At 51.3% G+C, this 21634-nt stretch overlaps 1 protein-coding gene across 1 annotated transcript in view; it reads left to right on the top strand.

The window, feature by feature from the left end:
• The window catches only part of LOC121289626 (coxsackievirus and adenovirus receptor homolog), an 823703-nt gene that overhangs the window by 75456 nt on the left and 726613 nt on the right, over positions 1-21634 (top strand). Inside the window, exons 2-3 of the mRNA XM_041209257.1 lie at positions 18315-18484; positions 19023-19224. Coding sequence (XP_041065191.1) covers positions 18315-18484; positions 19023-19224 — 372 coding nt within the window. The remainder of the gene's footprint in view (positions 1-18314; positions 18485-19022; positions 19225-21634) is intronic.

A 21634-nucleotide genomic window follows, 5' to 3' on the forward strand; every position in this document is an offset into this window, starting at 1 on the left:
GTTATGGAGGGAGTTCCAGGATTTGGTCCATGTGGTGTAGGTACACCCATGGCGCTGTTAGGGAGGGGGTTCCAGGATTTTATCCCTGTGGTGTAGGTACATCCATGGCGCTGTTCGGGAGGGTGTTCCAGGATTTTGTCCCTGTGGTGTAGGTACACCCATGGCGCTGTTACGGAGGGAGTTCCAGAATTTTGTCCATGTGGTGTAGGTACACCCATGGCGCTGTTAGGGTGGGGGTTCCAGTATTTTGTCCGTGTGGTGTAGGTACATCCATGGCGCTGTTAGGGAGAGAGATCTGGGATTTTGTCCCTGTGGTGTAGGTGTACCCACTGCGCTGTTAGGAGGGAGTTCCAGGATTTTGTCCATGTGGAGTATGTGCACCCACCGTGCTGTGAGGGAGGGAATTCCAGGATTTTGACCCTGTGGTGTAGGTACACCCATAGCGCTGTTAGGGAGGGAGTTCCAGGATTTTGTCCATGTGGTGTAGGTACACCCACAGCGCCATTAGGGAGGGAGTTCCTGGATTTTGTCCATGTGCTGTAGGTGCACCCACAGGGCTGTTAGGGAGGGAGTTCAATGATTTTGTCCCTGTGGTGTAGGTACACCCATGGCGCTGTTATGGAGGGAGTTCCAGGATTTGGTCCATGTTGTGTAGGTACACCCATGGCGCTGTTAGGGAGGGGGTTCCAGGATTTTGTCCCTGTGGTGTAGGTACATCCATGGCGCTGTTAGGGAGGGTGTTCCAGGATTTTGTCCCTGTGGTGTAGGTACACCCATGGCGCTGTTACGGAGGGAGTTCCAGAATTTTGTCCATGTGGTGTAGGTACACCCATGGCGCTGTTAGGGTGGGGGTTCCAGTATTTTGTCCCTGTGGTGTAGGTACATCCATGGCGCTGTTCGGGAGGATGTTCCAGGATTTTGTCCCTGTGGTGTAGGTACACCCACAGTGCTGTTAGGGAGGGATTTCCAGGAATTTGTCCCTGTGGTGTAGGTGTACCCACTGCGCTGTTAGGGAGGGAGTTCCAGGATTTTGTCCCTGTGGTGTAGGTACATCCATGGCGCTGTTAGGGAGGGTGTTCCAGGATTTTGTCCCTGTGGTGTAGGTACACCCACAGTGCTGTTAGGGACGGAGTTCCAGGAATTTGTCCCTGTGGTGTAGGTGTACCCACTGCGCTGTTAGGGAGTGAGTTCCAGGATTTTGTCCATGTGGTGTAGGTACTCTCATGGCGCTGTTAGGGAGGGAGTTCCAGGACTTTGTCCCTGTTGTGTCGGTGTACCCACAGCGCTGTTAGGGATGGAGTTCCAGGATTTTGTCCATGTGGTGTAGGTACACCCACAGCGCCATTAGGGAGGGAGTTCCAGGATTTTGTCCCTGTGGTGTAGGTACATCCACAGCGCTGTTAGGGAGGGAGTTCCAGGATTTTGTCCCTGTGGCGTAGGTACACTCACGGCGCTGTTAGGGAGGGAGTTCCAGGAATTTGTCCCTGTGGTGTAGGTACACCCAGGGCACTGTTAGGGAGGGAGTCCCAGGATTTAGTCCCTGTGGTGTAGGTACACCCACAGCGCTGTTAGTGAGTGAGTTCCACGATTTTGTCCCTGTGGTGTAGGTACACCCACGGCGCTGCTAGGGAGGGATATCTGGGATTTTGTCCCTGTGGTGTAGGTGTACCCACTGCGCTGTTAGGAGGGAGTTCCACGATTTTGTTCATGTGGAGTATGTGCACCCACCGTGCTGTGAGGGAGGGAATTCCAGGATTTTGACCCTGTGGTGTAGGTACACCCATAGCGCTGTTAGGGAGGGAGTTCCAGGATTTTGTCCATGTGGTGTAGGTACACCCACAGCGCTGTTAGGGAGGGAGTTCCAGGATTTTGTCCCTGTGGTGTAGGTACATCCACAGCGCTGTTAGGGAGTGAGTTCCACGATTTTGTCCCTGTGCTGTAGGTACACCCACGGCGCTGTTAGGGAGGGAGTTCTGGGATTTTGTCCGCTGTGGTGTAGGTGCACCCACAGTGCTGTTAGTGAGAAAGTTTCGGATTGTGTCCATGTGGAGTATGTGTACCCACAGCGCTGTTAGGGAGGGAATTCCAGGATTTTGTCCCAATGGTGTAGGTGTACCCACAGCGCTGTTAGGGAGGGAGTTCCAGGATTTTGTCCCTGTGGTGTAGGTACACCCACAGCGCTGTCAGGAAGGGAGTTCCGGGCTTTTGTCCATGTGGTGTATGTGCATCCACGTCGCTGTTAAAGTGGGAGTTCCAGGATTTTGTCCCTGTGGTGTAGGTGCACCCACAGTGCTGTTAGGGAGGTAGTTCCAGGATTTTGTCCCTGTGGTGTATATGTACTCACAGCGCTGTTAGGGAGGGAATTCCAGGATTTTCTCCCTGTGGCGTAGGTACACTCACGGCGCTGTTAGGGAGGGAGTTCCAGGATTTTGTCCCTGTGGTGTAGGTACAACCATGGAACTGTTAGGGAGGGAGTCCCAGGATTTAGTCCCTGTGGTGTAGGTACCCCCGCAGCGCTGTTAGGGAGTGAGTTCCACGATTTTGTCCCTGTGGTGTAGGTACACCCACGGCGCTGTTAGGGAGGGAGATCTGGGATTTTGTCCGCTGTGGTGTAGGTGCACCCACAGTGCTGTTAGGGAGAAAGTTCCAGGATTTTGTCCATGTGGAGTATGTGTACCCACAGCGCTGTTAGGGAGGGAATTCCAGGATTTTGTCCCAATGGTGTAGGTGTACCCACAGCGCTGTTAGGTAGGGAGTTCCAGGATTTTGCCCCTGTGGTGTAGGTACACCCACAGCACTGTCAGGAAGGGAGTTCCGGGGTTTTGTCCATGTGGTGCATGTGCACCCACGTCGCTGTTAGAGTGGGAGTTCCAGGATTTTGTCCCTGTGGTGTAGGTGCACCCACAGTGCTGTTAGGGAGGGATTTCCAGGATTCTGTCCCTGTGGTGTAGGTGTACTCAAAGCGCTGTTAGGGAGGGAGTTCCAATATTTTGTCCCTGTGGTGTAGATGTACTCACAGCGTTGTTACGGAGGGAGTTCCTTGATTTTGACCCTGTGGTGTAGGTACACCCACAGCGCTGTTAGGGAGGGAGTTCCATAATTTTGACCCTGTGGTGTAGGTAAACCCATGGCGCAGTTAGGGAGGGTCTTGCAGGATTCTGACCCTGTGGTGTAGGTGTACCCACGGCGCTGTTAGGGAGGGAGTTCCAGGATTTTGTCCCTGTGGTGTAGGTGCACCCACAGCGCTGTTAGGGAGGGAGTTCCAGGGTTTGTCCATGTGGTGTAGGTACACCCACAGTGCTGTTAGGGAGGGAGTTCCAGGATTTTGTCCATGTGGTGTAGGTACACTCACGGCGCTTTTAGGGAGGGATTTCCAGGATTTTGTCCCTGTGGTGTAGGTACACCCATGGCACTGTTAAGGAGGGAGTCCCAGGATTTAATCCCTGTGGTGTAGGTACACCCGCAGCGCTGTTAGGGAGGGATTTCCCCGATTTTGTCCCTGTGGTGTAGGTACACCCATGGCGCTGTTAGGGAGGGAGATCTGGGAATTTGTCCGCTTTGGTGTAGGTGCACCCACAGTGCTGTTAGGGAGAAAGTTCCAGGATTTTGTCCATGTGGAGTATGTGTACCCACAGCGCTGTTAGGGAGGGAATTCCAGGATTTTGTCTCTGTGGTGTAGGTGTACCCACAGCGCTGTTAGGGAGGTAGTTGCAGGATTTTGTCCCTGTGGTGTAGGTGTACCCACAGCGCTGTTAGGGAGGGTGTTCCAGGATTTTGTCCATGTGGTGTAGCTACACCCACAGCGCTGTTAGGGAGGGAATTCCAGGATTTTGTCCCTGTGGTGTAGGTTTACCCACAGCGTTGTTAGGGAGGTAGTTGCAGGATTTTGTCCCTATGGTGTATGTGTACCCACAGCGCTGTTAGGGAGGGAGTTCCAGGATTTTGTCCATGTGGTTTAGGTACACCCACAGCGCTGTTAGGGAGGGAGTTCCAGGATTTTGTCCCTGTGGTGTAGGTACACCCTCAGCGTTTTTAGGGAGGGATTTCCAGGGTTTAGTCCATGTGGTGTAGGTACACACACAGCACTGTTAGTGAGTGAGTTCCAGGATTTTGTCCCTGTGGTGTACGTGTACCCACAGTGCTTTTAGGGAGTGAGTTCCAGTATTTTGTCTCTGTGGTGTAGGTGCACTCACAGTGCTGTTAGGGAGAGAGTTCCAGGATTTTGTCCCAGTGGTGTAGGTACTCCCACAGCGCTGTTAGCGAGGGAGTTCCAGGTTTTTGTCCCTGTGGTGTAGGTACATCCGTGACGCTGTTAGGGAGGGAGTTCCAGGATTTTGTCCATGTGTTGCATGTGCACCCATGTCGCTGTTAGAGTGGGAGTTCCAGGGTTTTGTCCATGTGGTGTAGATATACCCACAGCGCTGTTAGGGAGGGATTTCCAGGATTTTGTCCCTGTGGTGTAGGTGCACCCACAGCGCTGTTAGCGATGGATTTCCAGGATTTTGTCCCTGTGGTGTAGGTACACCCACGGCGTTTTTAGGGAGGGAGTTCCAGGGTTTAGTCCATTTGGTGTAGGTACACCCACAGCGCTGTTAGGGAGGGAGTTCCAGGATTTTGTCCCTGTGGTGTAGGTGCACCCACAGCGCTGTTAGGGAGGGTGTTCCAGGATTTTGACCCTATGGTGTAGGTACACCCATGGCGCAGTTAGGGAGGGTCTTCCAGGATTCTGACCCTCTGGTGTAGGTGTACCCACAGCGCTGTTAGGGAGGGAATTCCAGTATTTTGTCCCGGTGGTGTAGGTGTACCCACAGCCCTGTTAGTGAGGGAGTTCCAGGATTTTGTCCCTGTGGTGTAGGTACACCCACGGCGCTGTTACGGAGGGAGTTCCAGGATTTTGTCCATGTGGTGTATGTGCACCCACGGCGCTGTTAGAGTGGGAGTTCCAGGATTTTGTCCCTGTGGTGTAGGTGTACTCACAGAGCTGTTAGGAAGGGAGTTCCAGGATTTTGTCCCTGCAGTGTACGTACTCCCACAGCGTTGTTAGGGAGGGAGTTCCAGGGTTTTGTCCATGTGGTGTAGGTACACCCACAGCGCTGTTAGGGATGGAGTTCCAGGATTTGTTCTCTGTGATGTAGGTACACCCACAGTGCTGCTAGGGAGAGAGTTCCAGGATTTTGTCCATGTGGAGTATGTGCATCCACGGTGCTGTTAGGGAGAGAGTTCCAGGATTTTGTCCATGTGGAGTATGTGCACCCACGGTGCTGTTCGGGAGGGTCTTCCAGGAATTTGACCCTGTGGTTTAGGTGCACCCACAGCGCTGTTAGGGAGGGAATTCCAGGATTTTGTCCATGTGGTGTAGGTGTACCCACAGCGCTGGCAGGGAGGGAGTTCCAGGATTTTTTCCCTGTGATGTAGGTACACCCACAGTGCTGTTAGGGAGGGAGTTCCAGGATTTTGTCCATGTGGTGTAGGTACACCCACAGCGCTGTTAGGGAGGGAGTTCCATGGTTTTGTCCATGTCGTGTAGGTACACCCAGAGCGCTGTCAGGGAGGGAGTTGCTGCGTTTTGTCCATGTGGTGTAGGTACACCCACGGCGCTGTTAGCGAGGGAGTTCCAGGATTTTGTCCCTGTGGTGCAGGTGCACACACAGCGCTGTTAGGGAGGGAGTTCCAGGATTTTGTCCCTGTGGTGTAGGTGCACCCACAGCGATGTTAGCGAGGAAGTTCCAGGATTTTGTCCATGTGGTGTAGGTGTACCCACAGCGCTGTTAGGGAGGGAGTTCCAGGGTTTTGTCCATGTGATGTAGGTACACCCACAGCGCTTTTAGGGAGGGAGTTCCAGGAATTTGTCCATGTGGTGTAGGTACACCCACCGCGCTGTTAGCGAGGGAGCTCCAGGGTTTTGTTCATGTGGTGTAGGTACACCCACGGCGCTGTTAGCGAGGGAGTGCCAGGCTTTTATCCAAGTGGTGTAGGTACACCCACGGAGCTGTTAGCGAGGGCGTTCCAGGATTTTGTCCCTGTGATGTAGGTACACCCACGGCGCTGTTAGGGAGGGAGTTCCAGGATTTTGACTCAGCGACAGTGATGGAACGGCCGATATATTTCCAAGTCGGGATGGTGAGGGGCTCGGAATGGAACTTCCAGGTGGTGGTGTTCACATGTATCTGCTCCCCTTGTCCTACTGGATGGTAGCGGGCCAGGGTTTGGAAGGCGCCGTCTAAGGAGCCTTATTGAGTTGCTGCAGAGCCTGGTGAGAAGAAAGACATACACCGCACACCCTCACACACGTACAGAGCGACAACCTGCATTTATATAGAACCCTCATTGCAGTAAAACATTGAAGGCCATCCCAGGGGTTTCCTCTGCATTATAATTTGACACAAGAATAAGATCGGAAGCAGAGATGGAAAGGTAGAGGGAGGGAGTTCCAGAGCTCAGGGCCCAGGAAGCTGAAGGAGGGCCACTGATGGTGGAGCGATGGGAACCTGGGGAGGGTGGAGACCGGAATTGGTGGAACGCAAAGATCTCCGGTGGGGGCCGGAGGAGGTTACAGAGATAGGGAGTGTTGTAGGGGCTGGAGGAGGTTACAGAGGTAGGGAGGGTTGTAGGGGTTGGAGGAGGTTACAGAGATAGGGAGGCGTGTAGGGGTTGGAGAAGGTTTCGGAGATAGGGAGAGTTGTAGGGAATGGAGGAGGTTACAGAGATAGGGAGGGTTGTACTGAGTGGAGGAGGTTACAGAGATAGGGAGGGTTGTAGGGGCTGGAGGAGGTTACAGAGACAGGGAGGGTTGTAGGGGTTGGAGGAGGTTACAAAGATAGGGAGGCATGTAGGGGTTGGAGAAGGTTTCGGAGATAGGGAGAGTTGTAGGGAATGGAGGAGGTTACAGAGATAGGGAGGGTTGTACTGAGTGGAGGAGGTTACAGAGATAGGGAGGGTTGTAGGGAGTGGAGGAGGCTACAGAGATAGGGAGGGGTGTAGTGAGTGGAGGAGGTTAAAGAGATAGGGAAGGTTGCTGGGGGCTGGAAGATGTTACAGAAATGAAGAGGGTTTTAGGGGCTGGAGGAAATTACAGAGATAGGGAGGGGTGTAGGGGCCGGAGGTGTTTACAGAAATAGGGAGGTTTGTAGGGAATGGATGAGGTTACAGAGATAGGGAGGGGTGTAGTGAGTGGAGGAGGTTACAGAGATAGAGACAGGTCTAGGGGCTGGAGGAGGTTACAGAAATAGGGAATGTTGTAGGGGCTGGAGGAGGTTACATAAATAAGGAGGGTTGTAGGGAATGGGGGAGTGTACAGAAATAGGGAGGGGTGTAGGGACTGAAGGAGGTTACAGAGATAGGGAAGGTTGTAGTGGGTTGGAGGGGGTTACAGAGATAGGGAGAGTTGTAGAGAGTGGAGGAGGTTACAGAGATAGATAGGGGTGTAGTGAATGGAGGAGGTTACAGAGATACGGAGGGTTGGAGGGGGTTGGGGGTGTTAGAGAGATAGGGAAGGTTGTAGAGAGTGGAGGAGGTTACAGAGATAGGGAGGGGTGTAGGGACTGGAGGAGGTTACAGTGATAGGGAGGGTTGTAGGGGCTGGAGGAGGTTACAGCGATAGGGAGGGGTGTAGGGGCTGGAGGAGGTTACAGAGATAGGGAGGGGTGTAAGGGCTAGACGAGGTTACAGAGATAGGGAGGGTTGTAGGGGCTGGAGGAGGTTACAGCGATAGGGAGAGGTGTAGGGGCTGGAGGAGGTTACAGAGATAGGGAGGGGTGTAGGAGACTGAGGAGGTTACAGAGATAGGGAGGAGTGTAGTGGCTGGAGGAGATTACAGAGATAGGGAGGGATGTAGAGACTGGAGGAAGTTACAGAGATAGGGAAGGATGTAGGGGCTAGAGGAGGTTACCGTGATAGGGAGGGACAAGGTGTTGAAATGATGTGTAAACAATGAGGAGAAAGATAAAATGATACTTTACTAATCGAGGAGTCACGTGTTCGCCCTGTGTGAATGGGGATGTAGTGAGATTCGACAATGGGACACACACTTCGGGAGCAGCTGAGGATTGAGATCAGCGGGAATTGAGGGAGACGGAGGAATATAAAGGAGATATTTAAAGGGACGAAGAGTGAGAGCATGGGGAGGTTAAAGGAACAGAGAGTGAGATCACGGGGAGGTTAAAGGGACAGAGAGTGAGATCATGGGGAGGTTAAACGGACTGGGAGTGAGATCAAGGGGAGGTTAAACGGACAGAAAGTGAGACGACGGGAGGTAAAAAGGACAGAGAGTGAGATCACGGGGAGGTTAAACGTGCTGATAGTGAGATCACGGGGAGGTTAAGGCGGACAGAGAGTGAGATCACGGGGAGATTAAAGCGACACTCAAGACATGGAGAGGTTAAAGCGACAGAGAGTGAGATCACGGGGAGGTTAATGGGACAGAGAGTGAGATCACGGGGAGCTTAAAGGATAGGGACTGAGATCGCTGGGTGGTTAAAGGGACAGATTTTGAGATCAGGAGGAGGTTTAAGTGACAGAGAGTGAGATCACGGGGAGGTTAATGGGAAAGAGAGTGAGATCAAGGGGAGGTTAAAGGGACAGTGAGTGAGAATACGGGGAGCTTAACGGATTGGAACTGAGATCACGTGGAGGATAAAGGGACAGATTTGGAGATCACGGGGAGGTTAATGGGATAGAGAGTGAGATCACGGGGAGGTTAAAGGGACAAAGACTGAGATGACGGGCATGTTAAAGGGACAGAGACTGAAATCACGGGGAGGTTAAACGGGCTGATAGTGAGATCACGGGGAGGTTAAACAGGCTGATAGTGAGATCACGTGGAGGTTAAAGGGACAGATTTTGAGATCACGGGGAGGTTAAATTGACAGAGATTGAGATCACAGGGAAGTTAAAGGGACAAAGACTGAGATGACGGGGAGGTTAAGCAGGCTGATAGTGAGATCATGGGGAGGTTAAACGGGCTGATAGTGAGATCATGGGGAGGTTTAGGGGGACAGAGAGTGAGATCACGGGGAGGTTAAAGGGACAGAGAGTGAGATCACGTGGAGGTTCAAGGGACAGAGTGAGATCACTGGGAGGTAAAAGGGACAGAGACTGAGATCACGGGGAGGTTAAATGGACAGAGAGCGTGATCCCAAAGTTGTTAAGGGCATAGCGAGTGAGATCTGGGGCAGGTTAAAGGGACAGAGAGTGAGATCACGGGGAGTTTAAAGGGACAGAGAGTGAGATCACGTGGAGGTTAAAGGGACAGAGAGTGAGATCACGTGGAGGTTCAAGGGACAGAGTGAGATCACTGGGAGGTAAAAGGGACAGAGACTGAGATCACGGGGAGGTTAAATGGACAGAGAGCGTGATCCCAGGGTTGTTAAGGGCATAGCGAGTGGGATCTGGGGCAGGTTAAAGGGACAGAGAGTGAGATCACGGGGAGTTTAAAGGGACAGAGAGTGAGATCACGTGGAGGTTAAAGGGACCTAGATTGAGATCATGGGGAGGTTAAAGGGACAGAGAGTCAGATCACGGGGAGGTTATTGGGACAGAGCTTGAGATGAATGGGAGGTTAAAGGGACAGAGAGTGAGATCACGGGGTGGTTAAATGGACAGACAGCGTGATCCCAGGGTTGGTAAGGGCATAGCGAGTGAGATCTGGGGCAGGTAAAAGGGACAGAGAGTGAGATCACGGGGAGTTTAAAGGGACAGTGAGTGAGATGACTGGGAAGATAAAGGGTTAGAGAGGCAGATCACGGGGAGGTCATTGGGACAGAGATTGAGTCGACTGGGAGGTTAAAGGGACAGAGAGTGAGATCACAGGGAGGTTAATGGGACAGAGATTGAGATGACTGGGAGGTTAAAGGGACAGAGATTGAGATCACGGGGAGGTTAATGGGAAAGGGAGTGAGATCACAGGGAGGTGAAACGGACAGAGAGTGAGATCAAGGGGAGGTAAAAGGGACAGAGAGTGAGATCACGGGGAGGTTAATGGGACAGAGAATGAGAACACGGGGAGGTTAAAGGGACAGAGAGTGAGAGCAGGGGAAGTTAAAGGGACCGAGAGTGAGATCACGGGGAGGTTAAAGGGACAGAGATTGAGATCACGGGGAGGTTAAAGGGACAGAGAGTGCGATCACGGGGAGGTTAAAGGGACCTAGATTGAGATCATGGGGCAGATAAAGGGACAGAGATTGAGATCACGGGGAGGTTAAAGGGATAGAGAGTGAGATCGGGGGTGGTTAAATGGACAGAGAGTGAGATCACGGGGAGGTTAAAGTGACAGACAGTGAGATCATGGTGAGGTTAAAGGGACAGAGAGTCAGAGTACGGGGAGCTTAAGGGACAGATAGTGAGAGCACAGGGAATTTATAGGGACAAAAACTGAGATGACGGGGAGGTTAAAGGGACAGAGAGTGAGATCGGGGGAGGTTAAAGGGTCAGAGAGTGAGATCACGGGGAACTTAAAGCGACAGAGAATGAGATGACAGGGAAGTTACAGGGAAAATAGGTTAAAGGTAAAGACAGTGAGATTATGGGGAGGTTAAGGGCTCAGAGAGTGAGAGCAGGGGGAGGTTAAGGGGACAGACAGTGAGATCACGGGGAGGTTAAAGGGACAGAGAGTGAGATCCGTGGAGGTTAAAAGGACAGAGAGTGAGATCTCGGGGAGGTTAAAGTGACAGACAGTGAAATCACGGGGAGGTTAAATGGACAGAGAGTCAGAGCACGGGGAGCTTAAGGGACGGATAGTGAGAGCACAGGGTATTTATAGGGACAAAGAGTGAGATGAGGGGGATGTTAAAGGGACAGAGATTGAGATCAGGGGGAGGTTAAAGGGTCAGAGAGTGAGATCACAGGGAACTTAAAGGTACAGAGAATGAGATCACAGGGAAGTTATAGGGGCAAATAGTGAGATGATGGTGAGGTTAAAGGGTCAGAGACTGAGATCATGGGGAGGTTAAAGGGGCTGATAGTGAGATCACGGGGAGGTTAAAGGGGCTGATAGTGAGATCACGGGGAGGTTAAAGGGACAGAGATGAAGATCACGGGGAGGTTAAAGGGACAGAGAGTGAGATCACAGGGAAGTTAAAGGGACAGAGATTGAGATCACGGGTAGGTTAAAGGGAAAGACAGTGAGATTATGGGGAGGTTAAGGGGACAGAGAGTGAGAGCAGGGGGAGGTTAAGGGGACAGACAGTGAGATCACGTGGAGGTTAAAGGGACCTAGAGTGAGATCATGGGGAGGATAGACGGACAGAGAGTGAGGGCATGGGGAGCTTAAGGGACAGATTTTGAGATCAGAGTGAGGTTAGAGTGACAGAGAGTGAGATCACGGGGAGGTTAAAGGACAGGGAATGAGTTCACGGGGAGGTTAAAGCGACAGACAGTGAGACCACGGGGATGTTAAAGGGATAGAGAGTGAGATCGGCGGAGGTTAACAGGACAGAGAGTGAGATCACGGGGAGGTTAAACGGACAGATAGTGAGAGCACAGGGAATTTATAGGGACAAAGAGTGAGATCATGGGGAGGATAAACGGACAGAGAGTGAGATCACGGGAAACTTAAAGGGACAGAGAATGAGATCGCAGGGAAGTTCTAGGGGCTGATAGTGAGATCACGGGGAGGTTAAAGGGATAGAGAATGAGATTGGGGGAGGTTAAAGGGACAGGGAGAGAGATCACGGGGAAGTTAAAGTGACAGAGCGTGCGATCACGGGGAGATTAAAGGGACAGAGAGGGTGATCACAGGGTGGTTAAAGGCATAGAGAGTGAGATCAGGGGAAGGTTAAAGGGACAGAGAGTGAGATTAAGGGGAGGTCAAAGGGACAGAGAGTGAGACGACGGGGAGGTTAAAGGGACAGAGAGTGAGATCAAGAGGAGGTTAAAGGGACAGAGAGTGAGATCACGGGGAGGTTAATGGGACAGAGAGTGAGATCACGGGGAGGTTAATGGGACCGAGAGTGAGATCACGGGGAGGTTAAAGGGACAGAGAGTAAGATCATGGGGAGGTTATGGGGACAGAGATTCAGATCACGGGGAGGTTAAAGAGACAGAGAGTGCGATCACGGGGAGGTTAAAGGGACAGAGAGTGAGATCACGTGGAGATTAAAGGGACCTAGATTGAGATCATGGGGAGGATAAAGGGATAGAGAGTGAGAGCATGGGGAGCTTAAGGCACTGGGACTGAGATCACGGGGATGTTAAAGGGACAGATTTTGAGATCAGGGTGTGGTTAAATTGACAAAGAGGCAGATCACGGAGAGGTTAAAGGGATAGAGAGTGAGATCACGGGGAGGTTAAAGGGACAAAGACTGAGATGACGGGCATGTTAAAGGGACAGAGAGTGAGATCCTGGGGTGGTTAAAGGGACAGAGAGTGAGAGCAGGGGAAGTTAAAGGGACCGAAAGTGAGAGCGGGGGAGGTTAAAGGGACAGAGATTGAGATCACGGGTAGGTTAAAGGGACAGAGAGTGAGATTAGGAGGAGGTTATGGGGACAGAAATTGAGATCACGGGGAGCTTAAAGGGACAGAGAGTGAGATTAGGGGGAGGTCAAAGGGACAGATTTTGAAATCAGGGTGAGGTTAAAGTGACAGAGACTCAGATCATGGGGAGGTTAAAGGGACAGAGAGTGACATCAAGGGGAGGTTAAAGCGACAGAGAGTGTGATCACGGGGAGTTTAAAGCGACAGAGACTCAAGACACGGAGAGGTTAAAGTGACAGAGACTGAGATCACGGGGAGGTTAAAGGGACAGAGAGTGAGAGCACGGGGTGGTTAAGGGGACAGTGAGTGAGATCACGGGGAGGTTACATGGAAAGATAGTGAGATCATGTGGACGTTCAAGGGACAGAGTGAGATCACGGGGAGGTAAAAGGGACAGAGAGAGAGAGCACGTGGAGTGTAAGGGACTGGGACTGAGATCATGTGGAGGTTAAAGGGACAGATTTTGAGATCGGGGGAGTTAAAATGACAGAGAGTGAGATCACGCGGAGGATAAAGGGACAGTGAGTGAGATCACGGGGAGTTTAATGGGACAGAGAGTGAGATCACAGGAAAGTCAAAGGGACAAAGACTGAGATGATGGCCAGGTTAAATGGGACAGAGACTGAAATCACGGGGAGGTTAAACGGGCTGATAGTGAGATGACGAGGAGGTTAAAGGGGCTGATAGTGAGATCACGGGGAGGTTAAGGGGGACAGAGGCTCAAGACACGGAGAGGTCAAAGCGACCGAGAGTGAGATCATGGGGAGGTTAATGGGACAGAGATTGAGATCACGGGGAGATAAAAGGACAGGGCTGAGATCACCGGGTGGTTAAAGGGACAGATTTTGAGATCAGGAGGAGGTTTTAGTGACAGAGAGTGAGATCACGGGGAGTTTGAAGGGACAGAGAGTGAGATCACGGGGAGCCAAAAGGGACTTCGAGTGAGACCACAGTGAAGTTAAAGGGACAAAGACTGAGATGTCGGGGAGGTTAAAGGAACAGAGACTGAGATCACGGGGAGGTTAAATGGAAAGAGAGTGAGATCACGTGGAGGTTAAAGGGACAGAGACTGAGATCACAGGGAGGTAAAAGGGACAGAGAGTGAGATCACGTGGAGGTTAAAGGGACAGAGACTGAGATCACAGGGAGGTCAAAGGGACAGAGAGTGAGAGCACGGGGAGGTTAAAGAGACAGAGAGTGAGATCACAGGGAAGTTAAAGGGACAAAGACTGAGATCACGGGGAGGTTAAAGGGACAGAGAGTCAGATCAAGGGGAGGTTAAAGGGACAGAGAGTGAGATCACAGGCTGCTTAAAGGGACAGAGAGTGAGATCATGGGGAGGTTAAAGGGACAGAGAGTGAGATCACAGGCTGCTTAAAGGGACAGAGAGTGAGATTAGCGGGAGGTCAAAGGGACAAATTTTGAAATCAGGGTGATGGTAAAGTGACAGAGATTCAGATCACAGGGAGGTTAAAGGGACAGAGAGTGACATAAAGGGGTGGTTACAGTGACAGAGAGTGTGATCACGTGGAGGTTAAATGGAAAGATAGTGAGATCATGTGGACGTTCAAGGGACAGAGTGAGATCACGGGGAGGTAAAAGGGACAGAAAGTGAGAGCACGGGGAGCGTAAGGGACTGGGACCGAGATCACATGGAGGTTAAAGGGACAGATTTTGAGATCCGGGAGAGTTAAAGGGACAGATTCTGAGATCACGGGGAGGTTAAAGGGACAGAGAGTGAGATCACAGGGAAGTTAAAGGGACAAAGACTGAGATGACGGGCAGGTTAAATGGGACAGAGACTGAAATCATGGGGAGGTTAAACTGGCTGATAGTGAGATGACGAGGAGGTTAAATGGGCTGATAGTGAGATCACGGGGAGGTTAAGTGGGACAAAGAGTGAGATCACGGGGAGTTTAAAGCGACAGAGACTCAAGACACGGAGAGGTTAAAGCGACAGAGACTGAGATCACGGGGAGATTAATGGGACAGAAAGTGAAATCACGGGGAGCTAAAAGGGACAGAGAGTGAGACCACAGTGAAGTTAAAGGGACAAAGACTGAGATGACGGTGAGGTTAAAGAAACAGAGACTGAGATCACGGGGAAGTTAAATGGAAAGAGAGTGAGATCACGTGGACGTTCCAGGGACAGCGAGTGAGATCACGGTGAGGTTAAAGGGACAGAGACTTAGATCACGGGGAGGTTAATGGGACAGAGAGTGAGATCACGGGGAGGTTAAAGGGTCAGATAGTGAGATCACATGTAGATTAAAGGGACAGGGAGTGAGATGATGGGGAGGTTAAAGGGACAGTGAGTGAGATCACGGGGAGTTTAACGGGACAGAGTGTGAAATCACAGGGAAGTTAAAGGGACAAAGACTGAGATGCTGGGCAGGTTAAAGGGACAGAGACTGAAATCACGGGGAAGTTAAACGGGCTGAAAGTGAGATCACGAGAAGGTTTAGGGGGACAGAGAGTGAGATCACGGGGAGGTTAAAGGGCAGAGAGTGAGATCACGTGGAGGTTAAAGGGACAGAGAGTGAGAGCACAGGGAGCTTAATGGACAGATAGTGAGAGCACAGGGAATTCATAGGGACAAAGAGTGAGATGACGGGGAGGTTAAAGGGACAGATAGTGTGATCAGGGGGAGGTTAAAAGGACAGAGAGTGAGATCACGGGGAACTTAAAGGGACAGAGAATGAGATCACAGGGTAGCTATGGGGCAAATAGTGAGATCACGGGGAGGTTAAAGGGTAGAGAGTGAGATCACGTGGAGGTTCAAGGGACAGATTGAGGTCACGGGGAGGTAAAAGGGACAGAGACTGAAATCACAGGGAGGTTAAAAGGACAGAGAGAGTGATCACAGGGTGGTTAAAGCCATAGTGAGTGAGATCTGGGGCAGGTTAAAGGGACAGAGAATGAGATGACTGGGAAGATAAAGGGACAGAGAGTCAGATCAAGGGGAGGTTAAAGGGACAGAGATTGAGATGACTGGGAAGTTAAAGGGACAGTGACTGAGATCACGGGGAGGTTAAAGGGGCTGATATTGATATCACGGGGAGGTTAAAGGGAAAGAGAGTGATATCATGGGGAGGTTAAAGGGGCTGATAGTGATATCACGGGGAGGTTAAAGGGACAGAGAGTGAGGTCGGGGTAGGTTAAAAGGACAGAGAGTGAGATCACGGGGAGTTTAAAGGGACAGAGGGTGAGATCGGGGGAGGTTAAAGGGACAGAGGGTGAGATCAGGGGGAGGTAAAAGGGACAGAGAGTGAGATCACAGGGAGGTTAAAGGGCCAGAGGGTGAGATCAGGGGGAGGTAAAAGGGACAGAGAATGAGATCGGGGCAGGATAAAGGGACAGAGTGAGATCACGTGGAGGTTAAAGGGACAGAGAGTGAGATCAGGGGGAGGTAAAAGGGACAGAGAGTGAGATCAGGGGGAGGTAAAAGGGACAGAGAGTGAGATCACGGGGTCAGTTAAAGAGACAGAGAGTGACATAAGGCACAGTTAAAGGGAGAGAGAGTGAGATCAGGTGCACAGTTAAAGGGACAGAGAGTTAGACCAGGGGCAAAATTAAAGGAACTGAGAGTTAGATCAGGGGGCCGTTAAAGGGACAGGGTGTGAGTTCAGGGGGTTAGTTAAAGGGACAGAGAGTGAGATCGTTGGCAGATAAAGGGACAGAGAGTAAGATCAGGGACAGTTAAATGGACAAAGTTTGAGATCAAGGGCACAGCTAAAGGGCCAGTGAGTGAGATCAGGAGCAATTAAAGGGACAGAAAGTGAGATCATGAGCACAGTTAAAGGGACAGAGAGTGAGGTCGGGGGTTAAAGGGACAGAGAGTGAGATCAGGTACAGTTAAAATGACACAGGGTGAGATCAGGTATATTAAACGGGACAGTGAGTGAGATCAGTGGGTTAGTTTAAGGGACAGGAAATGAGATCGGGGACAGTTAAATGGACAGAGAGTGGGATCAGGGGGTTAGTTATAGGGACAGAGAGTGAGATCTGTTGGAGAGTTAAAAAGTCAGAGAGTGAGATTGGGGGACAGCTAAAGGGACAGAGAGTGAGATCAAGGGGGCAGTTAAAGGGACAGAGAGTGAGATCAGGGGGTTAAAGGGACAGAGAGTGAGATCAGGGGGTTAAAGGGACAGAGAGTGAGATCAGGGACAGTTAAAGGGACAGTGAGTGAGATCAGGTACAGTTAAAATGACAGAGTGAGATCAGGGGGTTAAAGGGACAGAGAGTGAGATCAGGGGGTTAAAGGGACAGAGAGTGAGATCAGGGGGTTAAAGAGACAGAGAGTGAGATCAGGTACAGTTAAAATGACAGAGAGTGAGATCAGGTACATTAAACAGGACAGTGAATGAGATCAGTGGGTTAGTTAAAGGGACAGAAAGTGAGATCGGGGGACAGTTAAAGGGACAGAGAGTGAGATCAGGCACAGTTAAATGGACAGAGAGTGAGATCAGGTACATTAAACGGGACAGTGAGTGAGGTAAGTATTTTAGTTAAAGGGACAGGAAATGAGATCAAGGGGACAGTTAAAGGGACAGAGAGTGTGATCAGAGGGTTAGTTAAAGGGACTGAGAGTGAGATCCGGCACAGTTAAATGGACAGAGAGTGAGATCAGGTACATTAAACGGGACAGTGAGTGAGGTAAGTATTTTAGTTAAAGGGACAGGAAATGAGATCAAGGGGACAGTTAAAGGGACAGAGAGTGTGATCAGAGGGTTAGGTAAAGGGACTGAGAGTGAGATCAGGCACAGTTAAATGGACAGAGAGTGAGATCAAGGGAACAGTTAAAGGGACAGAGAGTGAGATCAGGTACATTAAACGGGACAGTGAGTGAGATTAGTATTTTAGTTAAAGGGACAGAGAGTGAGATCGGGGGACAGTTAAAAGGACTGAGAGTTAGATCATGGGGTTAGTTATAGGGACAGAGAGTGAGATCAGGGGGACAGTTAAAGGGACAGAGAGTGAGGTCAGGGACAGTTAAAGGGACAGAGAGTGACATCATGAGGCTAGTTAAAGAGAGAGAGAGTGAGATCGGGGGACAGTTAAGGGGAAGAGAGTGAGATCAGGGACAATTAAAGGGATAGAGCGTGAGATCTGGGCCACAATTAAAGGGACAGAGGGTGATCCCAGGGGGACAGTTAAAGGGAATGAGAGTGAGATCAGAGGGACAGTTAAAGTGACAGAGAGTGATATAAGGGACAGTTAAATGGACGGAGAGTTAGACCAGGGGGACAGTTAAAGGAACTGAGAGTTAGATCGGGGGGGGCAGGTAAAGGGACAGAGTGTGAGATCAGGGGGTTAGTTAAAGGGACAGAGAATGAGATCATTGAGACAGTTAAAGGGACAGAGAGTGAGATCAGTGACAGGTAAAGGGACAGAGATTTATACTGGGTGATAGTAAAAGGGAGACAAACTGTTTTTGAGTCCCTATCCCACTCTGTTGTGGGTGAGCCTTCCAGATGCAATCTCATCTCAGGCTCTGGTTTCTGTTCAGCCAGTTTATCTTCATTCCTCTGGATTAAGTCACTAGCCGAGGAGGATGAGAATGGGTATGTCATAAATCAAAACAACCTGGAGTTTAACCAAACCTAGGGTAATTCCCCCTCCGTAAGGAGATCGGGCTGCCCAGTGTGTGTGTAACTGGGACGAGATGGGTGAGAGGGTTAATCCCCCCCCTCCAATAGGGGAAGAGGCTGCCCAGTGTGTGTATCACTGGGAGGAGGTAAGTGAGTGGGTTAATCCCCCTCCGATAAGGGAAGGGGCTGCCCGGTATGTCAGAGAGAGTGTGTGTCAGTGCTCTCGATGTAATATATTCCTGCTTTATTCCACAGCTCTCTCGAACGCTTTGAGAATCACATCAGCAGGTCCACAAACTGTCCATGTTGCTGAGAATGATGAGGTACAGATTGGCTGCATATACAGGCTGGATTCCACTGACACGGGCTCTCTGGACATTGAATGGAGCATTGTCAGCCCTGATACCACGAAACAGGACAGAATGGTGAGTAGCAGTGACGGCATCAGACACTCCCAGGATCTACACTGTCCCCATCAAACACTCCCAGGATCTACACTGTACCCATCAAACACTCCCAGGATCTACACTGTCCCCACCAAACACTCCCAGGATCTACACTGTCCCCATCAAACACTCCCAGAATCTACACTGTCACCATCAAACACTCCCAGAATCTACACCGTCCCCATCAAACACTCCCAGGATCTACACTGTACCCATCAAACACTCCCAGGATCTACACTGTCCCCACCAAACACTCCCAGGATCTACACTGTCCCCATCAAACACTCCCAGAATCTACACTGTCACCATCAAACACTCCCAGAATCTACACCGTCCCCATCAAACACTCCCAGGACAGGTACATCACGGGGTTAGATACAGAATAAAACTCCTTCTGCACCGTCCACATCAAACACTCTGAGGGCAAGGTAAGGTGTGAAGCTGCGTCTCAGTGACCAGGAAGCAGAGAGACACCTTCGATCTCTCCGTCTGCCTCTAAGATGTTTTCCTTCCACAGATCCTGACCTACGTCCATGAGCAGGTGTTTGATTATCCAAACCCCCTGTTGGGGAGGTTTGAATTCAGCGAGTCAGATCCCAGCGCCGGGAATGCCTCCGTGAGAATTAGAGCTTTGCAGACCAGTGACACCAACACTTTCCAATGTAAAGTGAAGAAGGCTCCAGGCATCGATACCAGGAAAGTCACTGTGAGAGTTCACGGTAAGGGGTCAGGGTTAGGGTGAATGTGGGGGTTCACGGTGAGGGGTCAGGGTTAGGGTGAATGTGGGATTCATGGTCAGGGGTCAGGGGTTAGGGTGAATGTGGGAGTTCACGGGGAAGGGTCAGGGGTCAGGGTTAGGGTGAACGAGTGAGTTCATTGTGAGTGGTTAGGGGTCAGGGTTAGGGTGAATGTGGGAGTTCACGGTGAGGGTTCAGGGTTAGGGTGAATGTGGGAGTTCACGGGTAGGGGTCAGGGTTAGGGTGAATGTGGGAGTTCACGTTGAGTGGTCAGGGTTAGGGTGAATGTGGCAGTTCACAGTGAGGGGTCAGGGTTAGGGTGAATGTGGGAGTTCACAGTGAGGGGTCAGGGTTAGGGTGAATGATGGGGTTCACGATGAGGGGTCAGGAGTCAGTTTCAGGGTGAATGTGGGAGGTCACGGTGAGGGGTTATGGTAACCATCTGAGTTGAGGGTGAAGGGTTAGTGGTCAGGGTTAGGGTGAATGTGGGAGTTCACGGTGAGGGGTCAGGGTTAGGTTGAATGTGCGAGTTCACAGTGAGGGGTCAGGGTTAGGGTGAATGTTGGAGTTCACAGTGAGGGGTCAGGGGTCAGGTTTAGGATGAATGTGGGAGTTCATAGTGAGCGGTCAGGGGTTAGGGTAACCATCTGAGTTGAGGGTGAAGGGTTAGTGGTCAGATTTAGGGTGAATGTGGGAGTTCACGGTGAGGGGTCAGGTTTAGATTGAATGTGGGAGTTCACGGTGAGGGGTCAGGATTAGGGTGAATGTGGGAGTTCACAGTGAGGGGGTCAAGGGTTAGGGTGAATATGGGAGTTCAAAGTGAGGGGTCAGGGCTCAGGGGTTAGGGTGAATGTGGGAGTTCACAGTTAGGGGTCAGGGTTAGGATGAATGTGGGAGTTCATGGTGAGTGGTCAGGGGTCAGGGGTTAGGGTGAATGTGGGAATTCATGGTCAGGGGTTAGGGGTCAGGGTTAGGGTGAATGTGCGAGTTCACGGTGAGTGGTTAGGGGTCAGGGTAAAGGTGAATGTGGGAGCTCATGTTGAGCGGTCAGGGTTAGGGTGAACATGGGAGTTCACGGTGAGGGGTCAGGGTTAGGGTGAATGTGGGAGTTCACGGTGAGGGGTCAGTGCTTGGGTGAATGTGAAAGTTCACGGTGAGGGGTCAGGGTTAGGGTGAATGTGGGAGTTCACGGTGAGGGGTCAGGGTTAGGGTGAATGTGGGAGTTCATAGTGAGTGGTCAGGGGTTAGGGTGAAAGTGGGAGTTCACAGTCAGGGGTCAGGGATCAGGATGAATGTGGGAGTTCACGGGGAAGGGTCAGGGGTCAGGGTTATTGTAAATCTGCGAGTTCACGGTGAAGGGTCAGGGTTAGGGTGAATGTGCGAATTCACGGTGAGGGGTCAGGGTTAGGGTGAATGTGGGAGTTCACGGTGAGGGGTCAGGGTTAGGGTGAATGTGGGAGTTCACACTGAGGGGTCATGGGTCAGGGTTAGGGTGAATGTGGGAGTTCACATTGAGAGGTCAGGGTTTAGCGAAACCATGTGAGTTGAGGGTGAAGGGTTAGGGGTCAGGGTTAGGGTGAATGTGGGAGTTCACAGTGAGGGGTCAGGATTAGGGTGAATGTGGGAGTTCACAGTGAGGTATCAGGGTTAGGGTGAATGTGGGAGTTCACAGTGAGGGGTCAGGATTAGGGTGAATGTGGGAGTTCACAGTGAGGTATCAGGGTTAGGGTGAATGTGGGAGTTCACAGTGAGGGGTCAGGATAAGGGTGAATGTGGGAGTTCACAGTGAGGGGTCAGGGTTTAGGGTGAATGTGGGAGTTCATGGTGAGGGGTCAGGGGTTAGGGTGAATGAGGGAGTTCACAGGGAGGGGTCAGGGGTCAGGGTTAGTGTGAATGTGGGAGTTCACGGTGAGTGGTTAGGGGTCAGAGTTAGGGTGAATGTGGGAGTTCATGATTAGGGGCCAGAGTTAGGGTGAATGTGGGAGTTCACGGTGAGTGGTCAGGGTTAGGGTGAATGTGGGAGTGCACAGTGAGGTGTGAAGGGGTCAGTTTTAGGATGAATGTGGGAGTTCACAGTGAGGGGTCAGGGGTTAGGGTAACCATGTGAGTTGAGGGTGAAGGTTAGGTGTCAGGGTTAGGGTGAATGTGGGAGTTCATGGTAAGGGGTCAGGGTTAGGGTGAATGTGAGAGTTCACGGTGAGGGGTCAGGGTTAGGGTGAACGTGGGAGTTCACGGTGAGGGGTCAGTGCTTGGGTGAATGTGGAGTTCACGGTGAGGGGTCAGGGTTAGGGTGAATGTGGGAGTTCACGGTGAGGGGTCAGGGTTAGGTTGAATGTGGGAGTTCACGGTGAGGGTTCATGGTTAGGGTGAATGTGTGAGTTCACAGTGAGGG

This window comes from Carcharodon carcharias, chromosome 17, assembly GCF_017639515.1.
Source record: "Carcharodon carcharias isolate sCarCar2 chromosome 17, sCarCar2.pri, whole genome shotgun sequence".
Lineage (NCBI taxonomy): Eukaryota > Metazoa > Chordata > Chondrichthyes > Lamniformes > Lamnidae > Carcharodon > Carcharodon carcharias.